This window comes from Micromys minutus (assembly GCF_963924665.1).
Source record: "Micromys minutus genome assembly, chromosome: 17".
Taxonomy (NCBI): domain Eukaryota; kingdom Metazoa; phylum Chordata; class Mammalia; order Rodentia; family Muridae; genus Micromys; species Micromys minutus.
The window spans coordinates 27,648,357-27,673,902 of record NC_137952.1 but is presented as its reverse complement, the minus strand read 5'-3'; the positions used below and the strand labels follow the sequence as shown (position 1 = coordinate 27,673,902).

The following is a 25,546-nucleotide window of genomic DNA, read 5'->3' as shown; positions in this document are numbered from 1 at the left end:
ATTGTTAACATAATGTGATGAGACAAAAGAACACATTTATCCAAATGCACGTCCTTGTTTTTATTCCCAGTCTGTTATCATTCTGGCCCTCAGACTGTTTGCTTCCTAGACTAGTGTTTGTTCCATGCAGAACTTAAACATCGGCTTGGATTTATTTCTAGAGTCGCTCGAATGCCAGTGTGTTCTAGCTATGTGGGACAAACCTCTTCAAATCAGCTCCACCCATAGTATCTGCGTCTGAGCAAAACAGAGAAATTGTAACATGGCAGTTGTTACATGTCAGTGCCCTCAGCTGTGCTGCAGAACGGTGGCATTGAAGCACTGCTTTAGCTGTATATAACTTTCCTGTGGATTCTGAGACCGAGTTTTTGTCACCTCTAAAGAATGATTATGGCAGCAGAAATAGAAGAGTTTTTCCCTTCCCACCCCCCAGAACAATACAGACACGGTGGCTTGTGTCTATAATCCCAGTACTTGGTAGACTGAGGCAGGTTTAACAAGTTTGAGGGTGATCTAGGATACATAATAAGTTTGAAGCCAGGCTGGGTACAGAGTGAGACCCTGTCTCAGACTAGATAGGCATGGTGGCCCAAACCCCAGCACTCAGGAAGCAAGAGCTTGAAGCAGGCTAACCTGGGCTATAGAAAGAGACCCTGTCTCAAAACAGGATAAAACAAAACAGCAGCAACAAAAATGCAAAGAAGTCTAAAGGGAAAAACAACCTCTTGGCTTAACTCTTGTATCAAATCTATTTGCTCTCCCAGGGCTCATACCTCATCAAATGAAAACTGAATTTCTGTCTCTGAAGAAAGCGTTGGATCTGTTATCCCCAGTCTGTTCATTAAAACCAGTGACTACTAGAACTGGCAAGAGGGAAAGAATAAAGTAAAAGGGCAGAAAATGCCCTGCCAATAAAAGCAACACAGTGATGGTATTTAAGACAGGGAGGATGTAACTGCCGTTCTGTGACAGCACAAACTTCAGAACCGTTCATAGCATCTGCACATTCACAAATACCTTTGAGTTTGGCACCTGAATGTTGGCAAACCCAGTGAACAGGCAGCTTCAAGAGACTGCCCAGAAACCTGAGGTTCTCAAAGTTAATATCACAAAAGAATTGCTGGGGCTGGGAAACAGGGCATGGAAGCCCAGCTGTGATTAATAAGGCACACAAAGGAAAAAAAAGTAGAAAAGACAAAAACAGACCATAATCAGGGAAGTACAAGCTTAACTACTTGACAAGTTTTTTGAACTTTAAATACAAAAGACCGGATTTTGATGGCTGCCCAGGAAAAGTGAAAGAACATTTAGAGATATTCAGATAAGAGTGACTTCCCCTCTTGGGTTCTGCGAAGGACAAATATGTTTAAGGGAAAATACGCATACACAAAGGCAAATGAGTCTGTCCTAGAAGACTAAAAGGCCTGAAGCAAGGTGCTGTAACCACAGCCTGTGCCTAAGCTTCTGGGCTGCTGTAGAAGCCCTGCTCTTGGCCCAGCTGACCTCAGGGTAGAGCAGATGTGGATGGTGTAGTGCAAGACTGTGGGTGTGAGCCCCGACAGGTCAACAGTATAAGCTCACTACAGGGTTTCAGTCAACACTTAACTGAGCAAACAAGGTGGACACAGTCATTCCCTGGTGGAGTTTATGTTACAGTGAGACAGTCAAAAAGTAACGGGTAAGTTATTCCTTGATATGAATGGGCATTGAGTACTGAGGAGGTGATAGGAGACGTGATCAATAAGGAGCCAGTGAGGTGGGCTGGCTACACTTGGGATTGTGCAGGTATCTGTGAAGAGGACCATTTAGCCAAGACCTAAGTAAGTTCTGAGAAGGAGCTGGTCCTGCAGAGTTGGGGCAGTAAAGACTACACAACCACCTGTAACTCCAGTTCCAAAGGATCTGATGTCCTCTTCTGACCTTCCTGGCACTGTGCATACATGGTGAACATACATAAACTCATGCACATACACATCACATAAATAAGGAAGGAAGGAAATAAATAAATAAGTAAAAAATAAATTAAGCCATGAATAAAAGAAATGGAGGGAGGGAGAGAGAGAGCACAGGAAGGACAGAGCAGAGAGTGGTGGCATAGGCCTGTAATTCTAAACATACATACCAATTTTGAGATTTTCCTTTAAAAAAAAAATTCCCAGGTATGGTAGTGCAACACCTTTAATCCCAGCTCTTGGGAGGCAGAAACATGCTTCTCTGAGGTGTAGGTCATCTTGGACTACAGTGAGTTGCTATCTCAAGCAGGCCTGGCTCAGAAAGGCCCTGCACAGAGTGCACACACTCCACAGAGGTGTACATAGAGCTGAGCCACACTGGCATCTCACTACAGGAGCTGTGAAGAAAAAGTGCACCAGCAGAGAGCAAAGACTAGGTACTGGGCAAAGCTGCTAAGAGAAGGGTTCCTCTTCCCTTTAGGGGCATTGCATCTTCTTTCTTGCCTTAAAAAAAAGTTTTTTTTGTTTTTTTTGTTTTTTTTTTTTTTTGGTTTTCTTATATTTAGAATTGTTTCAGCCATCACCACAATCAAGTTTAGAATACTTACCGCCTCATCAGCTGATCATAGGTGATCACTGTCCTGTTCTTTGCCTCTTTGGATTTCTTACCCTGTATATTTCACATTCGTAGGGCTGCCCGGGGAGTAAATGTTTGTGTTGAACATCAATTGCATTTGCAGGACTTATATGCAAGGACTTGCTCTCTTATGGTGATATAACTTTCAGTCCCGTGGCTATGCCACACTTTATTCATTCATCAGCTGATAGATGTTTGATTGTGTAATGTTTTAGCTGTTGTGAGTGTCCTGTGAGCATTCCTGTGTAAGTTTTGGTGAGGACATGAGTTGTTAGGTCAGATTGCTGTATTGGACATAATTGTATATTTAACCTTTAAATTGTTAAAGGTTTATTTATTTTCATGTGTAAGAGTGTTTTTCTGCATATGTGTATATATGTGACAGGTGACTATAAGATGATGCCATATGCATACTAGAAACAGAAGCCCCATCCTCTGCAAGAACAGCAAGTGTTCTTAACCTCTGAGCCACACCCCCTTTTTAGACTGGGTCTCAGTGTGTTTGTAGTCTTAGCTGGCCTGTAACTTCCTAAGTGGACCATGCTAACCTGCAGTTTACAGAGATCCACCCGACTCTTCTGCAAGTGCTGGGATTAAGGGAGTGTACCACAAGATGGCCTGACTAATATTTAACCTTCGAAGAGCTACTGAACTCTCTTCCAAAGCAGCTATTCCATTTCACAATCCTACCATCAAAATAATGAGTCTTTACATCCCCATCAACATTCGGACTCTCCTCTAGCTGTGGTGGTGGTAGTTGGCCCTGAGTGTCTGTTGATGCAGCTCTTCTGGTGGTTATGAAGCAGGATCTCAGTTTGGGTTTTATTTGCATTTTCTTGCCATTGATGTTAATGAGCAGCTTCTTGACCTTTTTCAGAGAAATGTCCATGCAGACTCTTTGCTTATTCTTTTTAATTGGGCCTACTTTTATTATTAAATTGCAATAACTCTTTACATATGCTATAGTCTAGTCAGATACATAATTACAAATACTGTTTTACACTTTCTCATTTATATTTCTAAGATATAGACATCTTCATTTCAGATCATCTGAATCTGAGAAGGCCAACTCAAGGTCATGAAGATGTGCTCATCAAGCAGGCACAGAGGTCACACCTGAGATCCCAGTGTTTAGGAGATGGAAGGAGGAAAGCCAGGTGCTTAAGGCCATCCTTGGCTACAGCCTAGACCACATATGTTTTGTTTTTATATTTTTCTAGTAGTTTTATAGTTTAAGCTGTTACATGAAGTCATCAATTGTTTAAACTAATTGTTTTATATGGTGTCTGTCAGAGGTACGGCTTCTTGTGTGTGTGTATGTGTGTGTGTAAATCCTGCTGTCTCTGTGCCATTTGTTGAAAAGATAATTATTTCCCTCATCAAATTGTCTTCTCACTTTGTTCCAAAACTTAATTAGTTCACTGAGCACAGTGATGCATTCCTGCAATCCTGCACTTAGTGGGTAGAAGGATCAGCAGTTCAGAGCCAGTCAGGGCTGTGTAGAAAGTTCCAGGCTAGTGTGCACTACATAGTAAGCTCCTTTCTCCATCGTCATCTTCACCATCATCAGCATCATCTATAGATGTGAGACTCATTTGGGAACTCTAGTTGTAGTCAGTTGATCTGTTTGCCTGCCCTACAGGACTCTCTTTACTCAACAACAGGATAAATAGGCAAGCTTGCAGTGCGGTTGTTATCAACAGACCTGGGTGAAGATAAAAGTAGTGTTGATATGAAGCTCTTACCACAGCATGTGCCCGGCGCACAGGCAAAGGGCGATAACCATTATCTCTTCTAGACTACAAAAAGAGGGTGGAAGCTAAAATGTGGGCACTGAAGGCTTTGGGGGTGTGGGGGAGTGATGTGTGTGCCGGAACCTGGGAAATAGCCAGAGGACACACACATGACAGGAGACTTGGTTAATGTCTTGAAGGTTCTTGGAATAGTGAGGATTAAGAAGTGGGTGGCAGCATGGTGGAGAACCCTGTAGAATGTGTGTCTGCATACTCAGAAGTGTCAGTCCCCATAACTGGGGCTGACCCCAGATGATTTGTGGTCAGATTGTGTTCTCTGGCTGGTGCTGAGGCCAGTCAGCCAGGGCTATAAAATGATGGACATCACTCCCGCCTCCAACAGGAAATCCTGATTCTTTTTGCTTTGGAGAAGTTTGCTGACAAACACATTCATGCCTCCTTTTCACCGATGCCACAGGAAATTCCATATCACTAGCGTTGCTGCTTCTGAATGTGAACTCAAAGTCTTTTGCCAGGCCCTGGCAGAGATTTCACTAACATTTTAAATGAATAATTGATCATAAGGAATGATTGCTTTTCCCCCCAAACTTAAAGCCTAGACTTTCACCTGAAAAACAATATATGTAAGTATATATATATTGATAGCAAGGCAGACATTTTTCTTAGTTTATGAAGAGAACAACTGGTAATCATAAAACGTTTCACAAATGTTTCCATAGATATTGGGAAGCAAATTAATTGAAAAATGCTTCTTATCCTCGTTAAGTATGAGCTGATAGTTGCATAGTGAAACATTGAGTTCTGTGGGATGGGAGCAGTTGTCCCATTAGACAGAAGAGCTAAGTGAGGCACAGAGAAGCTACGCAATTTGAACATAACTGTGCAACGAGCTATTCTCAATAGACACCTCTCACCACCATACCCTGAACTGTGCCTCCAAGACTTGCATTGTGTACAGCCTCCTCACCTTGAATTTGGTTGATCAGACCTTTTAATCTCACTTTTTAATCAGTAGAATTTAGCAGAAGGGATATTTCATGTGGACGCCCCTAGTCTAAACCATAGGAAACCTTGCAGGTTTCACCTGGATCTCTTGGAATGTTTGCTTGGAAAGAAGCCAACACTGCCCTATGGGTGGGGAGGCCCATCCCCCACCCTCCACCCCCGCAGAGGGTTAGCTAGCCACTCAGCTGGTTTGGCTCACAAGTGAATGAAGGCACCATGTATCTCCTGACCAACTCATTTAAGCAGTCAGATAAGTCCTGTCCCGCTGCCATCTGATCTCATGAGGGACCCCAACCCCAACTAAGAACCAGTAGTCAGCTCAGAGCTACCAAAGAAAATGAGTTGTATTTAAACCCTGAAGTCTTATGGTTGCTTAAACAAAGCAGCTAAAGAGAAGCTGAGTGTGACTATTGCCCATCGGTTCTCCAGCTGTAAGGCTTAGGGACAGTGTAGTCCACCAGCCTCACTCTTGAGAGAGCAGCCCTGGGAAGCAATGTAATTGATGCTTTCCTCTTTGTGCTGGTTACTTCTTATGTCAACCTGACACAAGCTAGGGTCATCTGGGAAGAAGGAACCTCATTTAAGGAAATGCCTTTGTGAGATTTGCCTGTAGGTGGGGAAGCCCAGTTCACTGAAGGCGATGCTACCCTTTGTCAGGTGGCACCCTTTGATACTAAGAAAGCAGGCAGAACAAGGCAGTAAGCAGCACCACTCCATGGCCTCTACATTACGTCCTGCCTCTAGGTTCCTGCCCTGTTTGAGGTCCTGCCCAGACTTCCTTTGATACTAGATTGTGATGTAGAACTGTGAGCTGACATAAAACCTGTACTCTCCAAGTTGCTTTTGCTCATGCTTTTTTATCAGAGCAATAGAAACACTAAGACACTTCCCAGATACTAACTGAATCCTATTTTTTTGGCAATCTTTGGAAAGACTGCATAGCGCCCTGCAGTTCTCACTGTCAGGCAGTAGAGAGAAGGGTGAGGAGATCTTCCAACATTGGTTGTCACATTCCACACTGTGCCAGGTGTTCCTGGGCAAGCTCTTCAGCACCTTCTGTACCTGCCTGTGGCTTTAGATTTCACAGTTGTTTGGCCGACTCTGTAGAACAGATACCTTGGATGTCAAGGATGAGCCAAAATACAGAACAAATTCAAGTTGAAACAGAAGCTTAAAAAACAAAGTCTTGGGCTGGAGAGATGGCTCAATGGTTAAGAGCACTGACTGCTCTTCCAGAGGTCCTGAGTTCAAATCTCAGCAACCATGTGGTGGCTCACAACCATCTGTAATGGGATCTGATGCACTTTTCTAATGTATCTGAAAACAGCGACAGCATACTCACATATATAAAATAAATAAGTCTTTAAAAAAAACAAAAGTCTTGGTATACCATAGCCAGTAGTATTCCTACTATAGTTGTCTAGGCAAGGGTGTTCTCTGAGGATACATATAGAATGCCAGGTAAGGCCAGGGATGTATGGCACTTACAGGTAGAGTGTTTGCCTAGTATGCTTTTGATTTGGACCCTAGAGCCACTAAAAAAGAATGGAGAGTTTGCCTCCAAGTTGAGAAGGGCTCTGTAGGAGAAGATGCTGCACCGGCAAAAGCTCTGAGTTCACGGTGCACTGGTGAATAGCCAAAAGGAGGGTCTGCAGGTGTGCGCCAAAGGCCTAGAGAAGAAGCACATAGATTTTGCTTTGGGAATAACAGGAAGCCATTGAAAGGTTATCTTTTAAACCTCTTGATTACCCAGACGTACCGTTATGAACATCCGGACATTTTTTCTGTAGACTACTGGCCAATTTCTGTTGTTGATTGTGTTTCTCTGTGCTTCACACCAGACTGTTTCTGTGTCTTCTTGTATCCAGCCCTGTTTTCTCTGCTCCTCAATTTTTGCTATAAGTGCTGAATGGCACACTGAAGTGATAAGTTCCAGGCTGTCTTAGTCAGGGTTTCTATTCCTGCACAAACGTCATGACCAAGAAGCAAGTTGGGGAGGAAGAGGTTTATTCAGCTTACACTTCCATATCACTGTTCATCACCAGAGGAAGTCAGGACTGGAACTCAAGCAGGTCAGGAAGCAGGAGCTGATGCAGAGACCATGGAGGGATGTTACTTACTGGCTTGCTTCCCCTGGCTTGCTCAGCCTGCTTTCTTATAGAACCCAGGTCTACCAGCCCAGGGATGGCACCACCCACAATGGGCTGGATCCTCCCTCTCTTGATCACTAGTTGAGAAAATGCCTTACAGCTGGATTTCATGGAGGCATTTCCCCAACTGAGGCTCCTTTCTCTGTGATTAACTCCAGCTTGTGTCAAGTTGACACAAAACCAGCCGGTACACAGGTTAAGACACAGTTGCCATTACTAAGACCTGGTGACCAGAGGCAGCTTCTTAAGGATTCTGACATAAGAGTGCTACTTTGAATATTTGGGAGCAGCATTAGGACACTACTTCTGAGTCAGACCCTGTAACCCTTTCACCCCAAACAGGAAATGATAAGATGCTGGCAAGTTTGATGGCTCTTCTAGATTCAGAACTCTATCCCTTAGAGCCTCTTCTTTCTCTAAGAAAAGGCTGCCTGAGACAGCATGGGCTGGTCTCCTCGGCTAACCAGTATCTCCCAGGGAAAAACCTACACTGAGAGCAAAGCTTATCCCACTCTGCAGAGGTCACCAGGTGACCAGGGGAATGGAGTCGGAGTCTGAAGTGTCTGTCTCATCACTCCTTGTGCAGTGCTCTAAGCATTTCAGATCTCTCAAGGTAGGTCTCTTATAAACCTCTAATGAATTTAAATAAGGATTTTTCATATTTGAACCTTCAGATGTTTAATAACCTCACTAGTGAAATGGGCCCTTTCTTTTCAGATTGCCTCAATCCCACCATTACACGTGGAAAACCAAAAGACTTCCATAATAGTCACTGTCCTCTTCCTGGGGGGGTGGGATGATTATAAATGCAGGTTGCTAGATAGTAGAGAAGCAGCGTGCTGAGAAATACTTTCTGGAGCATCTTTCCATTTCCCAGACCCTGTCACAAACTGGGAAGATACTTTGCTGCTTCCTGCCTCTGCCTCTTCCACAGAACAGGGAAAAAACAAAAAAGAAAACAAAACAAAACAAAAAACTTTATCAGATAGTCCAAGTAAATATATAGGTGCTAAATGTTAGCTATTCTCCGTAACCGTGAAGAAACACGGAGGAAACTGACTTCAGAGTTTGCAGCCACATGTGTAGGCTCCTGTCATCCTGACGAGCCTGAGGGTGTGGAAGAGCTGAGGATAACAGGACTGTTGAGGCACTGTGGTGCAGGTCCTGCGACGCAGGCAAGCTCGAAACAGATATTGAAGAGGCTGACCTGAGCGCAGATCCCAGAGTCCTGATGATAAAGGAGGGGACCTGTAGAAGCCATTTAGCGTAAAGCCATGGTGAATAGTAGACATGTTGACCACAGTTTATTGTATAGAACTATGGTTAGACCCAGGATCTCAGTGTTCTTCAGGAAACAAAAGGAAAAACAAAAACCAGAATGAGTAAATTGGATGTTTGTGTTGACAGTAGAGCTAGGGAAAGCCAGAGAGTACAGCAAGGCTGGAATTGGGAGGCCTGCCACAGCAAGTGGTCAGAGAAGAGGGGGTATGACAGCCCAGTCTATGCCACAGTTCTCGGCTTTTCTCCCATGGCCCTCTTTTTCTGTACCTGGTGATGTTTCTCACGTGTACCATGGCAGCTTCCTGGAGAAACCACCATCTCACACAATTCACCTGGATCCAAACACCTCTTGGGGTATTTTGGTTTTTTTGTTTTGAAACGGTCTCACTGTATAACCAGGCTGACCTTAAGCTTCTAGAGATCTGCCTGTCTCTGGGATCACCACACCAAGCTTTATTTGACTGTTGTAAAGTATCATTGGTAACCTTAGCTATAACATGGACTGTCCTTGGTAAAATTATCGAATGTTTTCTTAAGAGCCCTCATAGCCTGTCCTTCTGTCCAGTGTGAGGAGACAAGAGACCAGAGAAAGTTAGACCATGTAGACTCACAAGGTCCCTGCTGATTGGATCTGTCTTTTGTAACATAAACTCAGAAAATCTCTGAGTAATGGTTTGGCAAGGCATAATTTAGTTGCTGGAACTGGTCGTCATGTCTGGCTGCTGTCCCACACTCACAGAACACTTAGGCAGTACTGGGTATTTCAAAGCAAGGGCAGGGTGGGCTTGGGTTCTTGGAGTCAGAAGTTGTTTCTAAGGCCTTTCTTGAACTCATCATCTTGGTTTACCATTTCTCTTTAGAAAACTGTGGTTTGAAGAATCGTTGTCTTTTAGCCCTTCTGAACCGGGGAATGACAAGATTTATCGTCAGGGTCAAAGCCTTATCTGTTAGTGTTTGGCCTTATCACACTTGGGTGGAGCCTGATCATATTGGCATTTTGCCTTAAGAAAATTCGGGTACAGAGAATATTTGAAAGAAAGGAGAGAGAGAGAGAGAGAGAGAGAGAGAGAGAGAGAGAGAGAAAATCCAGGTAATGTTTGCCAAGCTGACTCTTTCTGATTTATAGATGCATTAAGATTTTCTTGTCTCATGTACACAAAGCCCAAAAAAATGAGAAATGAAAAACAAGGCTACCCTTGTAGCCTCCTTAAGATGACCCTGTAACTACTGGATGCCTGTTTTAAATGGATGCTAAAAAGCTGAACTGTGATTCCCAAGCATTTGGCTTTTCATAGCCTCCTATCCAGAACCATATAAACAGCTAGAAACTTTTAGGTTCAAAAGATTCCTTGGTGATCACCAGACTTATCTCAGATGTGGAAACAGGCCTGGACACAGGGAATAGTTAGCTGGGCCAAGTGACAAGACTTGTGTGTGTCATTGGTAGATTCTCAACAACTTCCCTCTCTAGAAAAGGGCCTCAGTGTCAGATGGCATTCTGCCTTTTCCCAGCCTCTTTAAGCTTCTTGGCCTTATATTCATTCTGAGATGGAAAGTACGATAGGAAACAATTTTTCGTTTTATGTAGTCAGACTACAAGAAGCACTGGAACTTAGTGGCTAGGATTCACCTAGAACCTTCCTCTGCCCAGTGTTGAGGGACTGAGCCTGTGAGGTGAGGCTTTTCCTGATGGTCTGGACACACTCCCACAGTCTGCTCCGCCATTATTATCCTTACCATCTTCCTGAGCGCGGCTACTATCTGGGAGCAAAGATAGCTCCTGCCTCTCCCACATTTGTGTCTGGGGGTCTTTTTTACACATGCTTTGTTACATAAAGCTCAGGTAAGGAAGTGGTCCTAACCTTTCTCTGCTGACTGGCTTCTTTTATGTATTGGTCATTTTAGCTTTATTTACTTTGACTGTGGACATAGTATACACAACACGTGTGTGAAGGTCAGACCCCCTGGGGGTCCATTTTCTCCTTCCACCATGTGGGTTCTGCACACATCACCAGACTTGATATGTTAGTGTTGGTCAACTTTCTCTGGTCTCTTGTCTCCTCACACCGAACAGAAGGACAGGCTTGTCTATTTTACAAGGAGACGTGCATAGAAAATCTGATTTACGGGGTCTTGGACTGAATCCCAGAGGGAGAAGGATGGGGAGAGGGACGAGGTAAACAGCAGGAAGCCTAGGACTGAGTTTATCTGGACCTGGTTTGTATCTACATTTTAGCCAAACTCCCTTCAGGCCAAGTGTGCTGAGGCAGGGACTGCTCCTGAGCGCTGGGGTCTTGTTCTTCCCCAAGAGATAACCATTACCCACTGAGATCTTTGAGGAAAAGCCCACATTAAACCTTCACAAAAACAACTCTTCTCAGGGGCCCTTGTGTGCAGACAGTTACCACAGCATGTGTTCTCCCTAAGTCTACTGGAACTGGGGTTCAGAGTCAGTCCAGAATCACTACCCCTCAGCACCACCCTCACCCCAACACTGTGCAGAAAGATAGAATAGAGCCACTGTTCTATCTGTCATAGTACCACCACTTGTCCCTGCTCTGAAACTGTAGTGGGAGCAGGGCGGCACAGTTGCAGAGATGCTACTTCACCTGGGTGGTGGAAGGTACACCAGTGTAGCCTATATCTGTGAAGTGCTGGAAATTGAATCCCTCCCCTACTGAAAACACACAACAGAAGGAAAGGAATAGCATCCTCAATAATGGTCCACCTCCCAGCATCCCTGTGTGCAGCACAGCGGATAAAGGCAAAAACTCTGGGGCTAAGATGCCTGGGTTTGGCTCCCCTTGGTCTGGCAAAGTGCTGTGTACTTTGGGGGAGTGAGATGACCTCTCCAGTCAGTTCCTGTCTGTAGTCCGAGGGAAATGATAGCACCTGTGGGAGTGTCTCAAGACACTCAGAGATGCAGCGAGAACCAGTAAACACGGACATCTATTGTGTATTTTAGCTGTCATTTTGTTCTCAACAACAATGAAATGTTCAGAAAAATATTTTGCTAGTTGTAAAGTAAACTCAGCCTGGAAACAATGAAAAGACCCCACATACATCTAACCAAAGTGACTGCTATTGTTTACTGAATGTCTCTTTTTAAAAATGTGGTTAGAATGCCTGAGTGAACCCAGATAGTCAATGTTTATTTTTAGATTATATATACTTCCTGTAGTTAGAAATAGCCTTTTTTAAAGAACTATTTAAATAACTATATCTTTTAAATTGCCAAAAACTGATACTTGTTCAAAGTAACCCATTTGGCCAAACCAAATGTATTTTATTTTATTTTTGTTTTATTTATTGTGATAAGAGTATTTAACAGGCAATGTAGTCTCCTTATAATTTTCTTTCCTTCCCCCACCCACATCTAATGAAAACAAACAAAAGTTTACTTATGTGTGTGTCTGAGTGTGCTGGCTTGCACACGCACCACAGCAGGGTGTGGAAGTCAGAGAACAAAAATGTAAGAATCAGTTCTCTCTCCCACCAGATAGATTCCAGGGATACACTCAGTTGTCAGGCCTGGTGACAAGTGAGTTTACACACTGAACCATCTTGCTGGCCCCTCTACCAAATGTTTACATCCAGTATGGAATTAATTCTGGATAGAGTGGAGTTGAGCCAATCTTTAGGGCTCATTCATCTGCCATAACTGAACCATTCTGCCTGTTGGCCCGTCCTCCCCAGGCCCTAGCAGCTACCACTCCCCTCTTTGAGTCTTGAGTTTGACTGTTTCAGTATCTCATGTAGGATCACATAGCATCTGCATTTGTCTACAATCTTATCTCATTTATCCTAATGTTCCCAGTCCATGTTGTCACATTGCCACATGCTGCAGCATTTCCTTTTTCTTCAAAGCTGATTGATATTCTGGATTAAAAATAGACAACATACTCCTTATATTTTGACCCATGCATGGGCACTGTGTTCCACAGCTTGGCTCAAAAATAAATAATACAACATTTAACACAGGGTACAATTTATCCGTCTCAATTTTAGGTCTTCCCTCTAAATCCGCAGAAATTGGATTAGCAGATTATTTGATATTTTTATGTTTTTTGAGAACTGAGACACATTTGTTAAACACCTCTTGTGTTCAGTAGCAGATCCTGGGTATGTAGTGTTGGGCGGAATGGGAAGGGGAGCCTTACATTGTGGGAGCTAAGAGTAAAATTCAGGAACTCCGGAAGAGAACAAATGCTATTAACCACTAAGTCATCCCTCCAGCCTTGAATTTACATCTTCTAATCACCAAATAAACATACCACTATAAACTAAGTACTGCAGAAGGAAAGTCATGTCAAAGGGGACTTGACTTAGATGGTGTAAAGCGACTGCAGTGGGCTTTTGAGTAACAAACATAATTAAGACCTTGTCTACTCTCCAACTTTCTATGGTGTACACTAGTGATTGCCCAGGCCAGGGGGCACTCCAAAGCCTGAAGCATAGAACAGACCTATAGGGAGGACACAGGATGTGTGGAGGAAGGGGCCCCATGGATGGTCAGATGGAGAACAGATCAGTCAACGTAGGCAGAAGGAAAGTACAGGCAAAGGTGTGGAAACCGGAAAAGACAGGTGCCTCACAACAGAGAGCCCATATGCTCTGTAAGGTGGGGAGGGTGGGGTTCAATAAGTGACTACTAGAAAAGACCCAGTGGTGAGGCACAGGCCAGTCACAGAGACTGCTCTGTAAATGTTGTCCTCAGAGTACTCAGGGTATTCACAATTTCAAAGAGTTAGAAACATGTGTAGGGGTTTGGGGGCTAGATTGGAGAGGAGAGAGTGTGGGGACAGGGTCGTTTGGCTGGGAGAGAACATAATCAGCGTTCTCAGTGCCTGTCTCTAATGGTCGCTCACCAGCTAGGTACTAGAGAGATAGAAGGTGACCAGGAGGCCCAGGAGCTCTTGTGATCACACTAACAAACCAACACAGAAGTTCTGGGGTAGTGTTAGAGCCCCAACAAGACAAGAACTGAAGCTGCTAACTCTAGGAGGTAGGTTGCCTTTGCAAAGAAGAAAGGTTGGAGCAGAGACTGAAGGCCACCCCAAGGCCACATGAGGTCCCAGGCAGGGAGACTCTGGCCTTGGTTTCTGATTGTCCTCCATTGTTTTACATCCTTTTATTGACACACAACTTGCTTAAAAGTTATGTAATTAGAAATTTGGCTCTGGGGAAAAATTTAAATGCCCCCCCTTATTAAAAATAGCCAAATTTGTTTCCTCTGGTCCCCCACCTCATAATTTACCTGAGACAGGGAGCAACTTCAAACCCTAGCTGCCATTTCCTGGCAGCTCTTTCTTTGGCCCAAATGAAGACCATAGTTTCCACAGACACCATGACAGGAAGCCCCTGATTGGATGGGCAGGCCCCTTCCTTCCTGACCCTCCCTTTGTTCCTGGAACACGGAGCCAGGAATGCCAGACTGGAATCTTCCGAAGGGCACATACCCTTTTCCTAACTCCCAAAGCCTTAAAGTTGGGCTGATTATATTTTGTTCTTGTTTCATACCAATAAAAGTTTCACTGGGGGGGGGGTGGTCTTAAAGAGTTGGAATGTTTATAATTAAGGCTAAAGAAGTGGCTCTGGTGAAGAGTACAGTTACTGTCTTACAGCAGACCCACATTCAGTTCCCAGTACCCACACTGGACTCGCCACAACTGTAACTCCAAGGGGATCTAATGCTGCCTTCTCATCTGCATGGGCACCAGGAATGCACATGATACACACATGTGCATGCAGGCTGAGCACTCACACACACAAAATACGTCTAAAAACAACTGAGTGACTTTCCTGCCATTCCTGCAGCCTCCACACGTGTGTGCATATGTGCATGTTCATTTATAATAAAATGCATCTCTAATGCTTGTGCAGGTTAGAGAGCTGTGACAAATCTGTGCATACGCGTAGCCACCTTCATCACCCTGGGAGCTTTGTTACAGTCACTTAGGGATCAGCCCCGCCCTGCTGTAGGCAGCACTGGCGTGCACCTAACTTCCTTGTTAGGATTCTACGTAAAGTGCTCAGTATATCCTCTGTAGTAACCGGCTTCCTTCACTCCAGTTCATGTGTCAGGAGTGACCCATATTGCCTGCATCCCTCCTTACAAGCCTTTTAATAGACAGCTGGATTGTCCCAGTTTGGGACTAGACAGCTAGAAACCTGAATTTTCTAAAGTCTCTAGGGAACAGCCTCTCATCCTAGATCCAGACTGTATTTCACCCTAGCCAGGCATCTTTTGATAAACATTTACTATGGCCTCACTGTGCCTCAAACACTAGATACAAAATTTTGTTTCTTTAATATGACTGGTAGATAACATTCTGAACAGTTTTCTAGGTGCTAAGATGATTCTAAATTCCGCATATATTAAGACTGAGGGCCTAAAATGTATGTGGGTAATGTTGTGGACTCCATTTTACAAACAAGGTAACAGAGATAGGTCACTTATGCAAAGTCACACAACTACTACGCTGGAGGCAGGATTAGATTCAAGGCCTACGTGTGTCTAAACCCACACTGCCCATTGCCTACTATGTGTGCAGCTATGAAGAAGGTGGTCCCTGTGGTTAATGCATTTATAGGCCGAAGAGGGGCACTGGAGAGACAGCTCAGCAGTTAAGAGCACATACTGCTGGAATCCCTGAGCTCTGCATTCCAGCACCTACCTTGGGCAGCTCACAACATCCTGAACTCCAGCTCCCAGGTACCTGACACTCCTCTGGCCTCCACAGATACCTGCACACGTGTGTCTCACATAGACACACATAACAATCTTCAGATCCGTGTATTGTGGCACATGCCTTTAATTCCATTTTTAAACAGAGACAAATAGATTTCTGTGAATTTCAGGCCATCCAGGACTACGTGAGACTCTGTCTTGGGAACTAAAATAAAATAAGGTTCAGTGAAAGATGGAATATAATTATGTATTGTCCCAGGGAAATAAAGCAAAAAGTGTTCAAGCATGTAGGGCACCTTGTATTTCCCTCTTGCCTCTATGCAAGCTCATAGGTACACACATGTGCACACACACACACACACACACACACACACACACGCTATAATCTGAATGGTCTTTGATTTTGCCAGGTGAAACCAGCCAGTTACAAAGGACAAATAGTGTGTGATCCATTCATATGCAGCACTACAGCAGTCAGATTCATAAACCTAGAAAGGAGAATCCTGTACCCAGAAACTGAGGATGGCTCTAGGAATAGACCTGACGGAGGTAGTGAGCAAATGAAGAAAAGACAGAGGCGGAGACAGATAGACAGACAGAGACACAGACAGAAAACTAGGTGATCTGGGCTCTTAGCTAGAGAAGCCACAGCACCCTGGAAACTCAGTGTGCTTATTCTATGCAACAGAGAAGTGGAGCTATTGTATACAGCACAGCAAGGAGATGGGGTTTCGGTACCCAGATGAACAAAGACACAGCTGTATCAAGTGAATGAGATTAGCTAATCTCAGCAAGAACATTCTCTGTAGGGAGAGTCTTCAGGCCACAAACATTGGGTGGCAGGATTGCTGTGGTGACTACTCTTAACATACAATACTTGCGCTTCTCACCCAAGGGACGCTTTGCCATGCCTCTGGGGCTCCACAGTCTTTGATGTGGCCAGCTTATGTCATAGCTCATATTCTCCAGGACTCCACTCAGGGCTTCCCGTTCCCCACAGAGGGAATAGAGAATTGTTATGTCTAGAGTTTGAATTGGGAAGATGAGAAAGCTTAGGAAGTGGAAAGTAATGATGGTTGTACAGTAGAAGCATATTAAATGCCAGTGAACCAGAATCTTATGAAGTGACTAAAAAGGTCAAAATAACTATGGTATGTGCGGGCAATTGAGCAAACCAACCTTTCTCATATGTGATAACACTGTGCTCTCGGAGACGTTCAGCGACTTCTATTCTTGATTGTGTTGCCTGCTGTGTGACAAGCAGTCCTTTATACCTGTTCAGTGATACAAACTACAGCTCCACCTACCTGTACTTCTTAATTCTCATTGTTACTTCAAGAAGAGAAAACACAGACAGGAGGCCATTCCTTCAGAGATGTACAATGGCTTCACTGGAATGAACGTGCAGAGCAGCTCTGTTCCCAAATGCAGGCTCCCACCAGAGCACCAGAAGCGCCTCACTGCCCTTTCTTTAATCTGCCCCCTCTCAGCCACATTCCCCAGCCCAGGGTCTTATTGTTTATAACTTTAATTTAAGCTGTAGTTTATGCATGTTCTGCCCCAGCCACGAAGTCAGCCAGGGGGACCTGAGAGGAGAGTCACTGTGACTGCACAGCGTGCCGACACTCGAAACACGGTTGTTCAGCTTATCTACAGGGATGGCAGGCTTCCTGTGGCACCGACTGTAAGATAGGCTCAGAAGTATTAAAGTGTCGGAGGAAATGTCTTATCAGTTATGGTTTCTGGCAACAAATTAAAGAAGTGGGTTCTGGTGACTTTGAGCAGAAAAGGAACCTTTAACACAGTGGTTTCCAACCTTTAATACAGTTCCTCGTGTTGTGGGGACCCCCAGCCATAACATTATTTTGTTGTTATATCATAACCGTAATTTTGCTGCTGTTATGATTTGGAATGTAAATCTCTGTGTTTTCTCATGGTCTTAGGAGACCACTGTGAAAGGCTTGTGACTCACAGAGAACTGGTCAGGTCAGTCACAGAATTAACTAATGGGGATGTTGGAAAGCTAAGCTCAGGAAATGGCTGTGAGCACAGGACTATCTTCACCCTCATGAGTACATTTTCTCCTGTTGTCACATCGTTTGTTCCCTTGAAGTTCAACCCTCTGGTAGAAGGACAACAGTGTTCAGGTCTAGATCGCTTACTTGTATCCAGCCTACAATAAAAAGGGACACCTGTGGCCCATGGAGGACCCTCCCATCCAAGCAGAAAGGGAGATCATCAAAAAGTGACTCATCTTAGGACGCTGCTGCTCACAGCATTTTCTCTGAATATTTCTGAGTCTTCATAGGTCTCATCCTGGCCACAGGGAGACCAAGTGGGACCAGAGGGATGAGTCTATCATCCTCCTAAAGAGTCACCAGGTAGACCCTTCTGTCAGCAGTTCCCGGCCATCCTCCTAACACCTGAAGGACACGTGCTGAGGCTCAGCTACTATGACCTGTGGTTTGGAGCTGTCTCGTATACTAACTAGTCCAGGTGACAATGGTACTTGGTATCTTGTGAGGCATTTTGCTTGACCTTTGAGTGACAGAACCTAGAGGAAAATCTTGACTTTGTCTTTACATACTACTACATGACCCATTTAGCAAGTCTTGGCTTTTGCTCTGATGTAAATCGGTTGTTGAAGAAATGAGAATAAACTCTGGCCTATATTCTGAGCACCACTTCTGCCCTCCTTGTCCCCAAGGAATCAAGAGTTCTAAAGCCAGACATACTGGAGAATTAGAAATCTCCACTGTGCCCATCGGCATAAGTACTAAGTGGAGAGGAAGGGAGGAAAGGCCGTGGAAGCCCTCCTATGGACTTTCGTGTGTCTCAATCAGGTTTGGGGTTTTGTTTTGTGTGTGTTGTATTTTGTTTTGTTTGAAATGGGGACTAGTATATCCCTGACTGGCCTAGAACTAGATATGTAGCCAAGAATGATCTTGGACATGTGATCTTGCCATTCCCTCCCTCCCAGGAATATAATAGTGCACCTGCTTTATGCAGGTTAGGGTGGAAACAGAGCGCCGTGCACATAGACAAGCATTCTACCAACTGAGCTACATTCCTAGCCACACACTTATGAATTTCTGCTGTTATTAAAAAACATAACTGGCTTGGCATAGTGCCAAATACCTTTAATCCCATCTGGTTTTGGAGGCAGATGCAGGCAGATTTCTGTAAGTTCAAGGCCATCCGGGGTATAAATGAGACCTATTTCAAAACCAAACAAAACAAAGCCCTTACTAGCTCTAGTTTGCTTGTATATCTGTCTGCTCCCTTACACTGGTTTTCAAAGGGGTGAGAACTTAGTCCATAAGCCTCTTTATTTTTCCTAAGAGATCATTCTCCCAAGTACTTCCTCATCTGCCTTAGGACCCATATTCCATCTCCAGTCAGCCTTCTAGGTTGATACTAACACTTAGGGTGTTTGCTGCAGAATATCCATCCCTAGGATGCTGAGCACTGCCTAGTTTTTAACATTTTGTGTGAATATTATCATTTTATATTTATCTTTTTGTTGTTGCTTATTTGTGTCTGTCTGTCTATCTATCTATCTATCTATCTATCTATCTATCTATCTATCTATCAGGATAAAGGTAACTCTGTAACTCAGACTGTCCTCAACTTCGTAGCCATCCTCCTACCTCCACCCCTTAAGTGGTAGGATCGTGCATATGAGAGAACATGTCTGACATATTCATCTCTTTGAAACTAATTTCTACCCAGCACTTCCTTATTTGTGAAGGGTAGGGCTTTTCTTTTTAAGATTTATTTATTTTTGATGTGTATGTATGAGTGGTTTCTTGTATGTAAGTCTGTGCACTGTTGTATATGAAGTGCCCATGGAAGCCAGAGGAGGATGTCGGATATCCTAGACCTGGAGTTTTAGGCAGTTACTAGATACATGTGAGTGCTAGGAACTAAGCCCGGGTCCTCTGGAAGAGCAGTCAGCACTCTTAACCACTGAACCATCTCTCCAGCAACCTATTCACAAAAGCTGCTGCTGCTGCTGATACTGCTATTGTTGCATGTTTGGTTGTAAAGATTCGTCTGTGATGACAGGTGAAGATCTAGTTAATTTTTTTTTTTTTTTTTTTTTTTGCTGTCTGGTATTTGTCATATGAATAACCAAGCTTGGTTTTTAAAAGTATCTGCAGGAAGCAAGGCACCATGTCAAAATTATGTGGTAGCTACGTCAGCGCTCACTGTGTTATTCTCTAGACTTTAACATGAATTTGAAAATATTAGAAATGGAAGAGAACAAGGAAAACAAGCTGGGAAGGCAGCAGGAGAGGTGACTGCTCAGCGGCTGGGCTAAATGGAGACTGTTGCTCTGCCACCGAACAGCCTGAGATCAAAATAGCCTTTTGGTACTGGCCTCCTTGCGTGCCTCTCATGGGAACTTACTTCCTTGGAGGAGATGGCTGACAGTCTTGACCTCAGGAAGAGTGTTTACTTAACTGCTTGATTTGGAACAGATTGGTAGGTGGCCAAATACACTCAGTGGAATTTGTTGTGGCCCTGGCCATTTTAAAAAAGAAATTGGCAACGACCATATTCTGTATGACAGATTTTTAAAATACTTTATAAACACACTTGAGCTATAAATAGTCCTCATGATAAATATCAATCACAACTTTTCCCAGACAACCCTTGACCTCCTCAACACTCTGTAAACTTAGACTAAAAGACATCCCTCTTTCCCCATGCTTCCAGACACCGTGGAAACTGCAGGTGGCCTCCAGGCTTCTCCCTTCTTATCTCGGGTGCTTCTGAAGAGTGAGACTTGTCCAAAGTACAGGCCTGTAGCCCATGGTCTAATGTCAAGACTAGAGGTCAGTTCTGCCGCCTATCCAAAGACCTGTGCTGGGTAAAGTCAGAGTCACAAATATCAAATGGATTTGCCCGAATGTGGTGCTTCATCAGACTGACCAGAGACCCCATTCTGTTCCCTTCCTAGGAAGGGTGCTAAGTCCCCAGTTTTGACAATATACATCTAGCCCAGGGGACCTCATGTGAAATGATTTTAGATCATAGGCTCCGCTGCCTCAGATACAGCCCTCTTTACTGGAGCCCTCCCATATGTAGGCCCCCCAAAGTGGTTAAGCACACTAACAGACCCTTTTCTCTTCCCAGGGTATGACTTCTGCCAGGTCTTACAGTGGTTTGCTGAGAGGGTTGACAGGATCATCCTGCTCTTTGATGCTCACAAATTGGACATCTCAGATGAGTTCTCAGAAGCAATCAAGGCCTTCCGGGGTCAGGATGACAAAATCCGAGTGGTACTGAACAAGGCTGACCAAGTGGACACACAGCAGCTGATGCGAGTCTATGGGGCCCTCATGTGGTCTCTGGGCAAGGTCATCAACACACCCGAAGTGCTTCGAGTCTATATTGGCTCATTTTGGGCACAGCCTCTGCAGAATACAGACAACCGCCGTCTCTTCGAGGCTGAAGCACAGGACCTCTTCAGAGACATCCAAAGCCTGCCCCAGAAGGCTGCAGTGCGAAAACTCAATGACCTCATCAAGCGAGCAAGGTTGGCCAAAGTAAGCATGAGATGACAGCCTGGGTGCTGGGCAGGGATCGCATGACACTACTAGCTCTTGTAGGATTGGATGGCTCCATCCTTTAGAGGGAGGAATGTGATTGGGGGACACCTTTAATCTCAACACTTGGGCAGCAGAAGCAGGTGGATCTTTATGAGTTTTAAGGCCAGCCTTGTCTTTATAGAAGTTCCAGGCCAGCCGGGACTACACAGTGAGACCCTGTCCAAAACAAACAGACAGACAGACACTACTATAATCTTGTTGTGCCTTTAACCCCTACATTCAAGAGACAGAGACAGGGGGATCTCTATGAGTTTGAGAGTAACCAGGGCTATAATGAACCCTCTCTATAAACAAACAAACTAAACTAACAAAAAGCAAAGAAGAACATAGCCTTAGCATCAGGGTCGTGCTCTGTCCCAGTGTGTAATCTCAAGCAAGACTTTGAAGCCTGGTTTTGAATCTGAAACCTGGAGCCAACAAAAACCTTTCACACAGTGCTTGTACGATTCTGTGGGACCCAGCACTGAGCACAGCGCCTGGGCACAGGGTGAGATCAGCCAGTGCAGTAGCTACAAGGCAGCCGTCGTGACAGCGTTGACAGGAGGATGAGATCTCACCTGGTCCAGAATAGAAGAGGTGGTACTGCCAGAACCAGAGGGATGCTGAGAGGTCACCACTAGACACTGTGCATTTAAGGCTGGAGCCCATAACTGCCTAGAAGCTGGGAGGTGAAGTGGCAGTTATGAGAGCATGCCCGATTCATACATCCTCATTGTGGCCTAAAGCCCATGCTTGTAGCTCACTGTAGGTCCTTATAGCAAAGGCACCTCGGAGGAGTTCTTTAGAAAATCTGTGTATGTTTCATATCATTTGCCCTACTTCTGGAAGTATCCTCCGAGCTGTTAGACAGTATGAGGTCTGACCTGGTTGATCACCAGAAGTATCCAAGAGGCTTTTTTTAAGTATTTATTTCTATTTGTATGAGTACACTGTAGTTGTCTTCAGACACACCAGAAGGGGGCATCAGATCCCATTATAGATGGTTGTGAGCCACCGTGTGGTTGCTGGGAATTGAACTCAGGACATCTGGAAGAGTAGTCAATGAGTGCTCTTAACCTCTGAGCCATCTCTCCAGTCTGTATCCAAGAGTTTTAACCAAGGAAATTTTCAGACCCTGCCCCATAGCTATTGATCTTGGGTACGTGTGTGCAGACATATAAGGAAATACCTCTCAGGTGTCACTATGATCAGCTGAGTCTGAGATTCAGAGGGCAGACTGACTCCCTAATTTTTCAGAGACAAGGTAAGATAAGTAATTTCTCCAGACTCCCCTAATCCATTAGTTTAGAAGTCAGGGCTAAAAATCAGTCCTCTAGCTGTTAGTCTGACCTTCTGCCTGGGCCCATGACTCCAGCTTGCACCAGAACACAGACTGTTCCACGTCTACTGGAGCTTAATCAGGAAGCAGAGTCAACTCCCCTCTTGGTCTTCTAGTGTAAAACAAAAAAGTCAAAGGAGGGAAGTCAACCCCTGCATCCTGACTTCTGGTCTGGCCTGGATGCACTGTGTCAGCCTTTTGGAGTCCAGTACAACCATGGTTCATTTAGTGGACAAAGACATGGCATGCCCAGGCCAGGGCTGAAGAGTCAGTCTGGTGGAGGGGAGGCTCGGAGCACCCTTGTTATAGAGTGAGGGTGTACTGATCAAGGGATGGGTACTTGCCCTTATGGCACTCAGAGGATGATGCCTTGGTGCTGTCTAAGGGAAGCAGGAATGGCTCCCCAGAGGGCCACAAGGCTTCCAGCACCTCATTTCTCCTCAGCAGCTATCTTCCTGCTCTTGCCAAGTGTGCACGCTCCTAAGAGACCTGCCTCTGACTCCCACTGCCCCATACACACAGTGCCACAAGCTCCTAGTCCCTTTCTTACTCCCCAGGGCATGCATACACTTCCCTCCCTGAGTCACCAAACTATTCCAAGGACAGGGTTCTGTGGGAGTCACGTGTCCTTTCTTCCTGGTATAAGCCACTTTGTTCCAGTCCTGCAAGGCATTGCTCTAAGTAGCTTGTGAAGCCACTTACCTGCAGCTCTCCTAAAAGACTCACTACCCTGGACTGAGTGCTTAGTGGCAGGAGGTCTGTCTGGCTTTACCTGATCAGTGACCCTTAGACACATGGTATTTCTCTTTTCCAGCTGTTACAAATGCATTTAACCTTCAGAACATATAAAAGTCTAAATTATCTTTTTGTTATTGTTATTGTTTGCTTGTTTGTTTGTTTGTTTGTTTTTCAAGACAAGATTTCTCTATGTGGCCCTGGCTGTCCTAGAACTTGCTCCTTAGACCAAGGCTGGCCTGGGACTTAAGAGATTTACCTGCCTCTGCTTCCCAGGATTAAAAGCATGTAAAAGCATTGCCACCACACACCAAGCTCACCTGAGTCATTTTCTAACCAAAGCTAGTAGCTCCTGTAGTCTGCAAGTTTCATGGAATTTAGTGTCCACGACATTTAAAATTTGCCAGTCAGTACTAAGGGGCCAGTGACGGCACATGCAGCTCTGTTCCGTCATAAAAAGGGCAAGAGTGGGTGTGGTGGAGCATTCCTTTGATCCCAGCACTTAGGAGTCAGAGGCAAGCAGATCTCTGAGTTCAAAACCAGACTGGACTACAGAGCAAGTTCCAGGACAGCCAGGGCCAAACAGAGAAACCCTGTCTTGAAAACCCAAAAGGAGAGAGAGAGAAAAAGAGGGGGAAGGAGGAAGAGGGAGGGAAGAATGAAGAAAGAGAAGGGGAGAGAGAATATGGGAATAAATACGAGTATGAATGTGGAGCTGGGTGAAAATGCCAAGTACCACAGCCTGCAGTGCTCCCTGACATTCCTGAGCATTCGGTCCTCAGAGCAAACCAGCCTGGCCTAGGTTAGTGAGGCACAAAATGCCTCTGTGTTCTGACTGAAATAATGAACAGCCTTGTGCAGATGTAGGGGCGGATGGTCAAACTTGCTGAGCTTACTTATGGGAAAAGAAATAGCATATTCTTTTCCTCCTAAGAATAGCATCTGGCTTGTTCCTTCTCACAGAGGAAAATGTTTGAGGCACAGCTACTTCCATCACCAGCTCCACAGTGCCATTTGCACGTGATGTGTCGCAATCCCAGCTGAGCATCAGGACAGGAAGCTGCCTGGAAGCTGGCAGGATCAGAAGCAGAACTGACCACAGTGACTTTAATTAGGCCCTTGCATGGCACATGCTGTGTTGCTCTGTAGAAATGTCCCTAGCCCTCCAGCGTTGTCACTTACTGTTCTTAAAGAGGCAGGGGACAGGCGTGGGTGAAGCTCAGCAATAGAGCAGTTCTCTAGTATGCTCAAGGCCCTGGCTTCTGTTCCCAGCATAGGGCAAAAGAAGAAAAGTCTGTACACACAGGACCAGCCTAAAGCGTAGGAGCATGCTGGGTCAGATAAGTGCCCCGTGGCTGCTTTACCATAGGCCGAGTGATGTAATAAATTCTCTCATAGACAAGCAGAAGTCCAAACTCAAGGTATTGGTAGATACACATGTCCTCCAATGGTGTCTCTGCTCCTCTCCCAGCTTCCTTGGACTCTGAGGCTCATGTTTTTATTTTAATCACTCACAGTGATGTGAGATTTTAATAATACAAACAAAAAGCCTAGAAATTAGGTGATGTTGCTGTTTTTCTATTTGTATGTTGTCAATGTTGTCTTCAAAGGAACAAGAGACCTTCACGTGGTCTGGGTAATGCTTCTTGTCTCCACCTTTTGTCTGGTGGGAGGCAGCCTGCCAGAAGTCTGTTAGCTCTGAGATGCCAGGCAAAGCTTACTGCATGATTCTTCAGAGTAAGCCATTTTAGGAATGCCTACATACAAGTTTGGGAAATAGAATTTAGTTTTATTCATCTATAAACCTATGCATATCTCAGACTTCTCTAGGAGATAGATGAACAAAAGCCAAAAGTGAGTCAGGTTTGCTGTTAGACCCCATCCTGCACAAGGTTAGGAAAGGCTTCACCCATTTGGAAATCTTCACTCTACAAGAAAACAAAAGCAGCATTTGAGGAAGGAGCGGGTGAGGGCAAGGAAAGCTCAGTGACTCTCAGGGGTCACTACAGTTCTGTGGAATTTAATTTGCTCTCCAAAGACATAGTTTCCTCTTAGTCACATGTAACATTCAGGGCCTGGCTTTCCTGTTTGCAGTGTCAAATTCCTTTTTGGAGAAGTTATGCATTCTGTAACTCATCAGGTTGATAGAGGCTGAAGTGTGTGTAGAGTGAAGTGAAGTCTCTGTGTAGTGTGAAGTGATGAGACCATAAATGCTCATCCACTGCAAGGCTTTAAAAATAGTTCCATCCCTGCTTGGCTTTGTGGGTGTCAGTGCTCAAGCCTATATATGGAAACCTGGTTCTCTGAAGGCTGACCTCAGATGCCTCTAAAGGCCCCCTTAAATCCTCCTTAAGGCTGTTAGAATCCCATATGTTATTGGTACCAGCTATGATCTGAATAGAATA

The 25,546-nt window shown here is 44.7% G+C and overlaps 1 protein-coding gene across 1 annotated transcript in view; it reads left to right on the top strand.

The window, feature by feature from the left end:
* Positions 1-25,546, top strand: part of EHD4 (EH domain containing 4) — a 62,916-nt gene that overhangs the window by 27,760 nt on the left and 9,610 nt on the right. Inside the window, exon 4 of the mRNA XM_080930780.1 lies at positions 20,613-21,025. Coding sequence (XP_080786906.1) covers positions 20,613-21,025 — 413 coding nt within the window. The remainder of the gene's footprint in view (positions 1-20,612; positions 21,026-25,546) is intronic.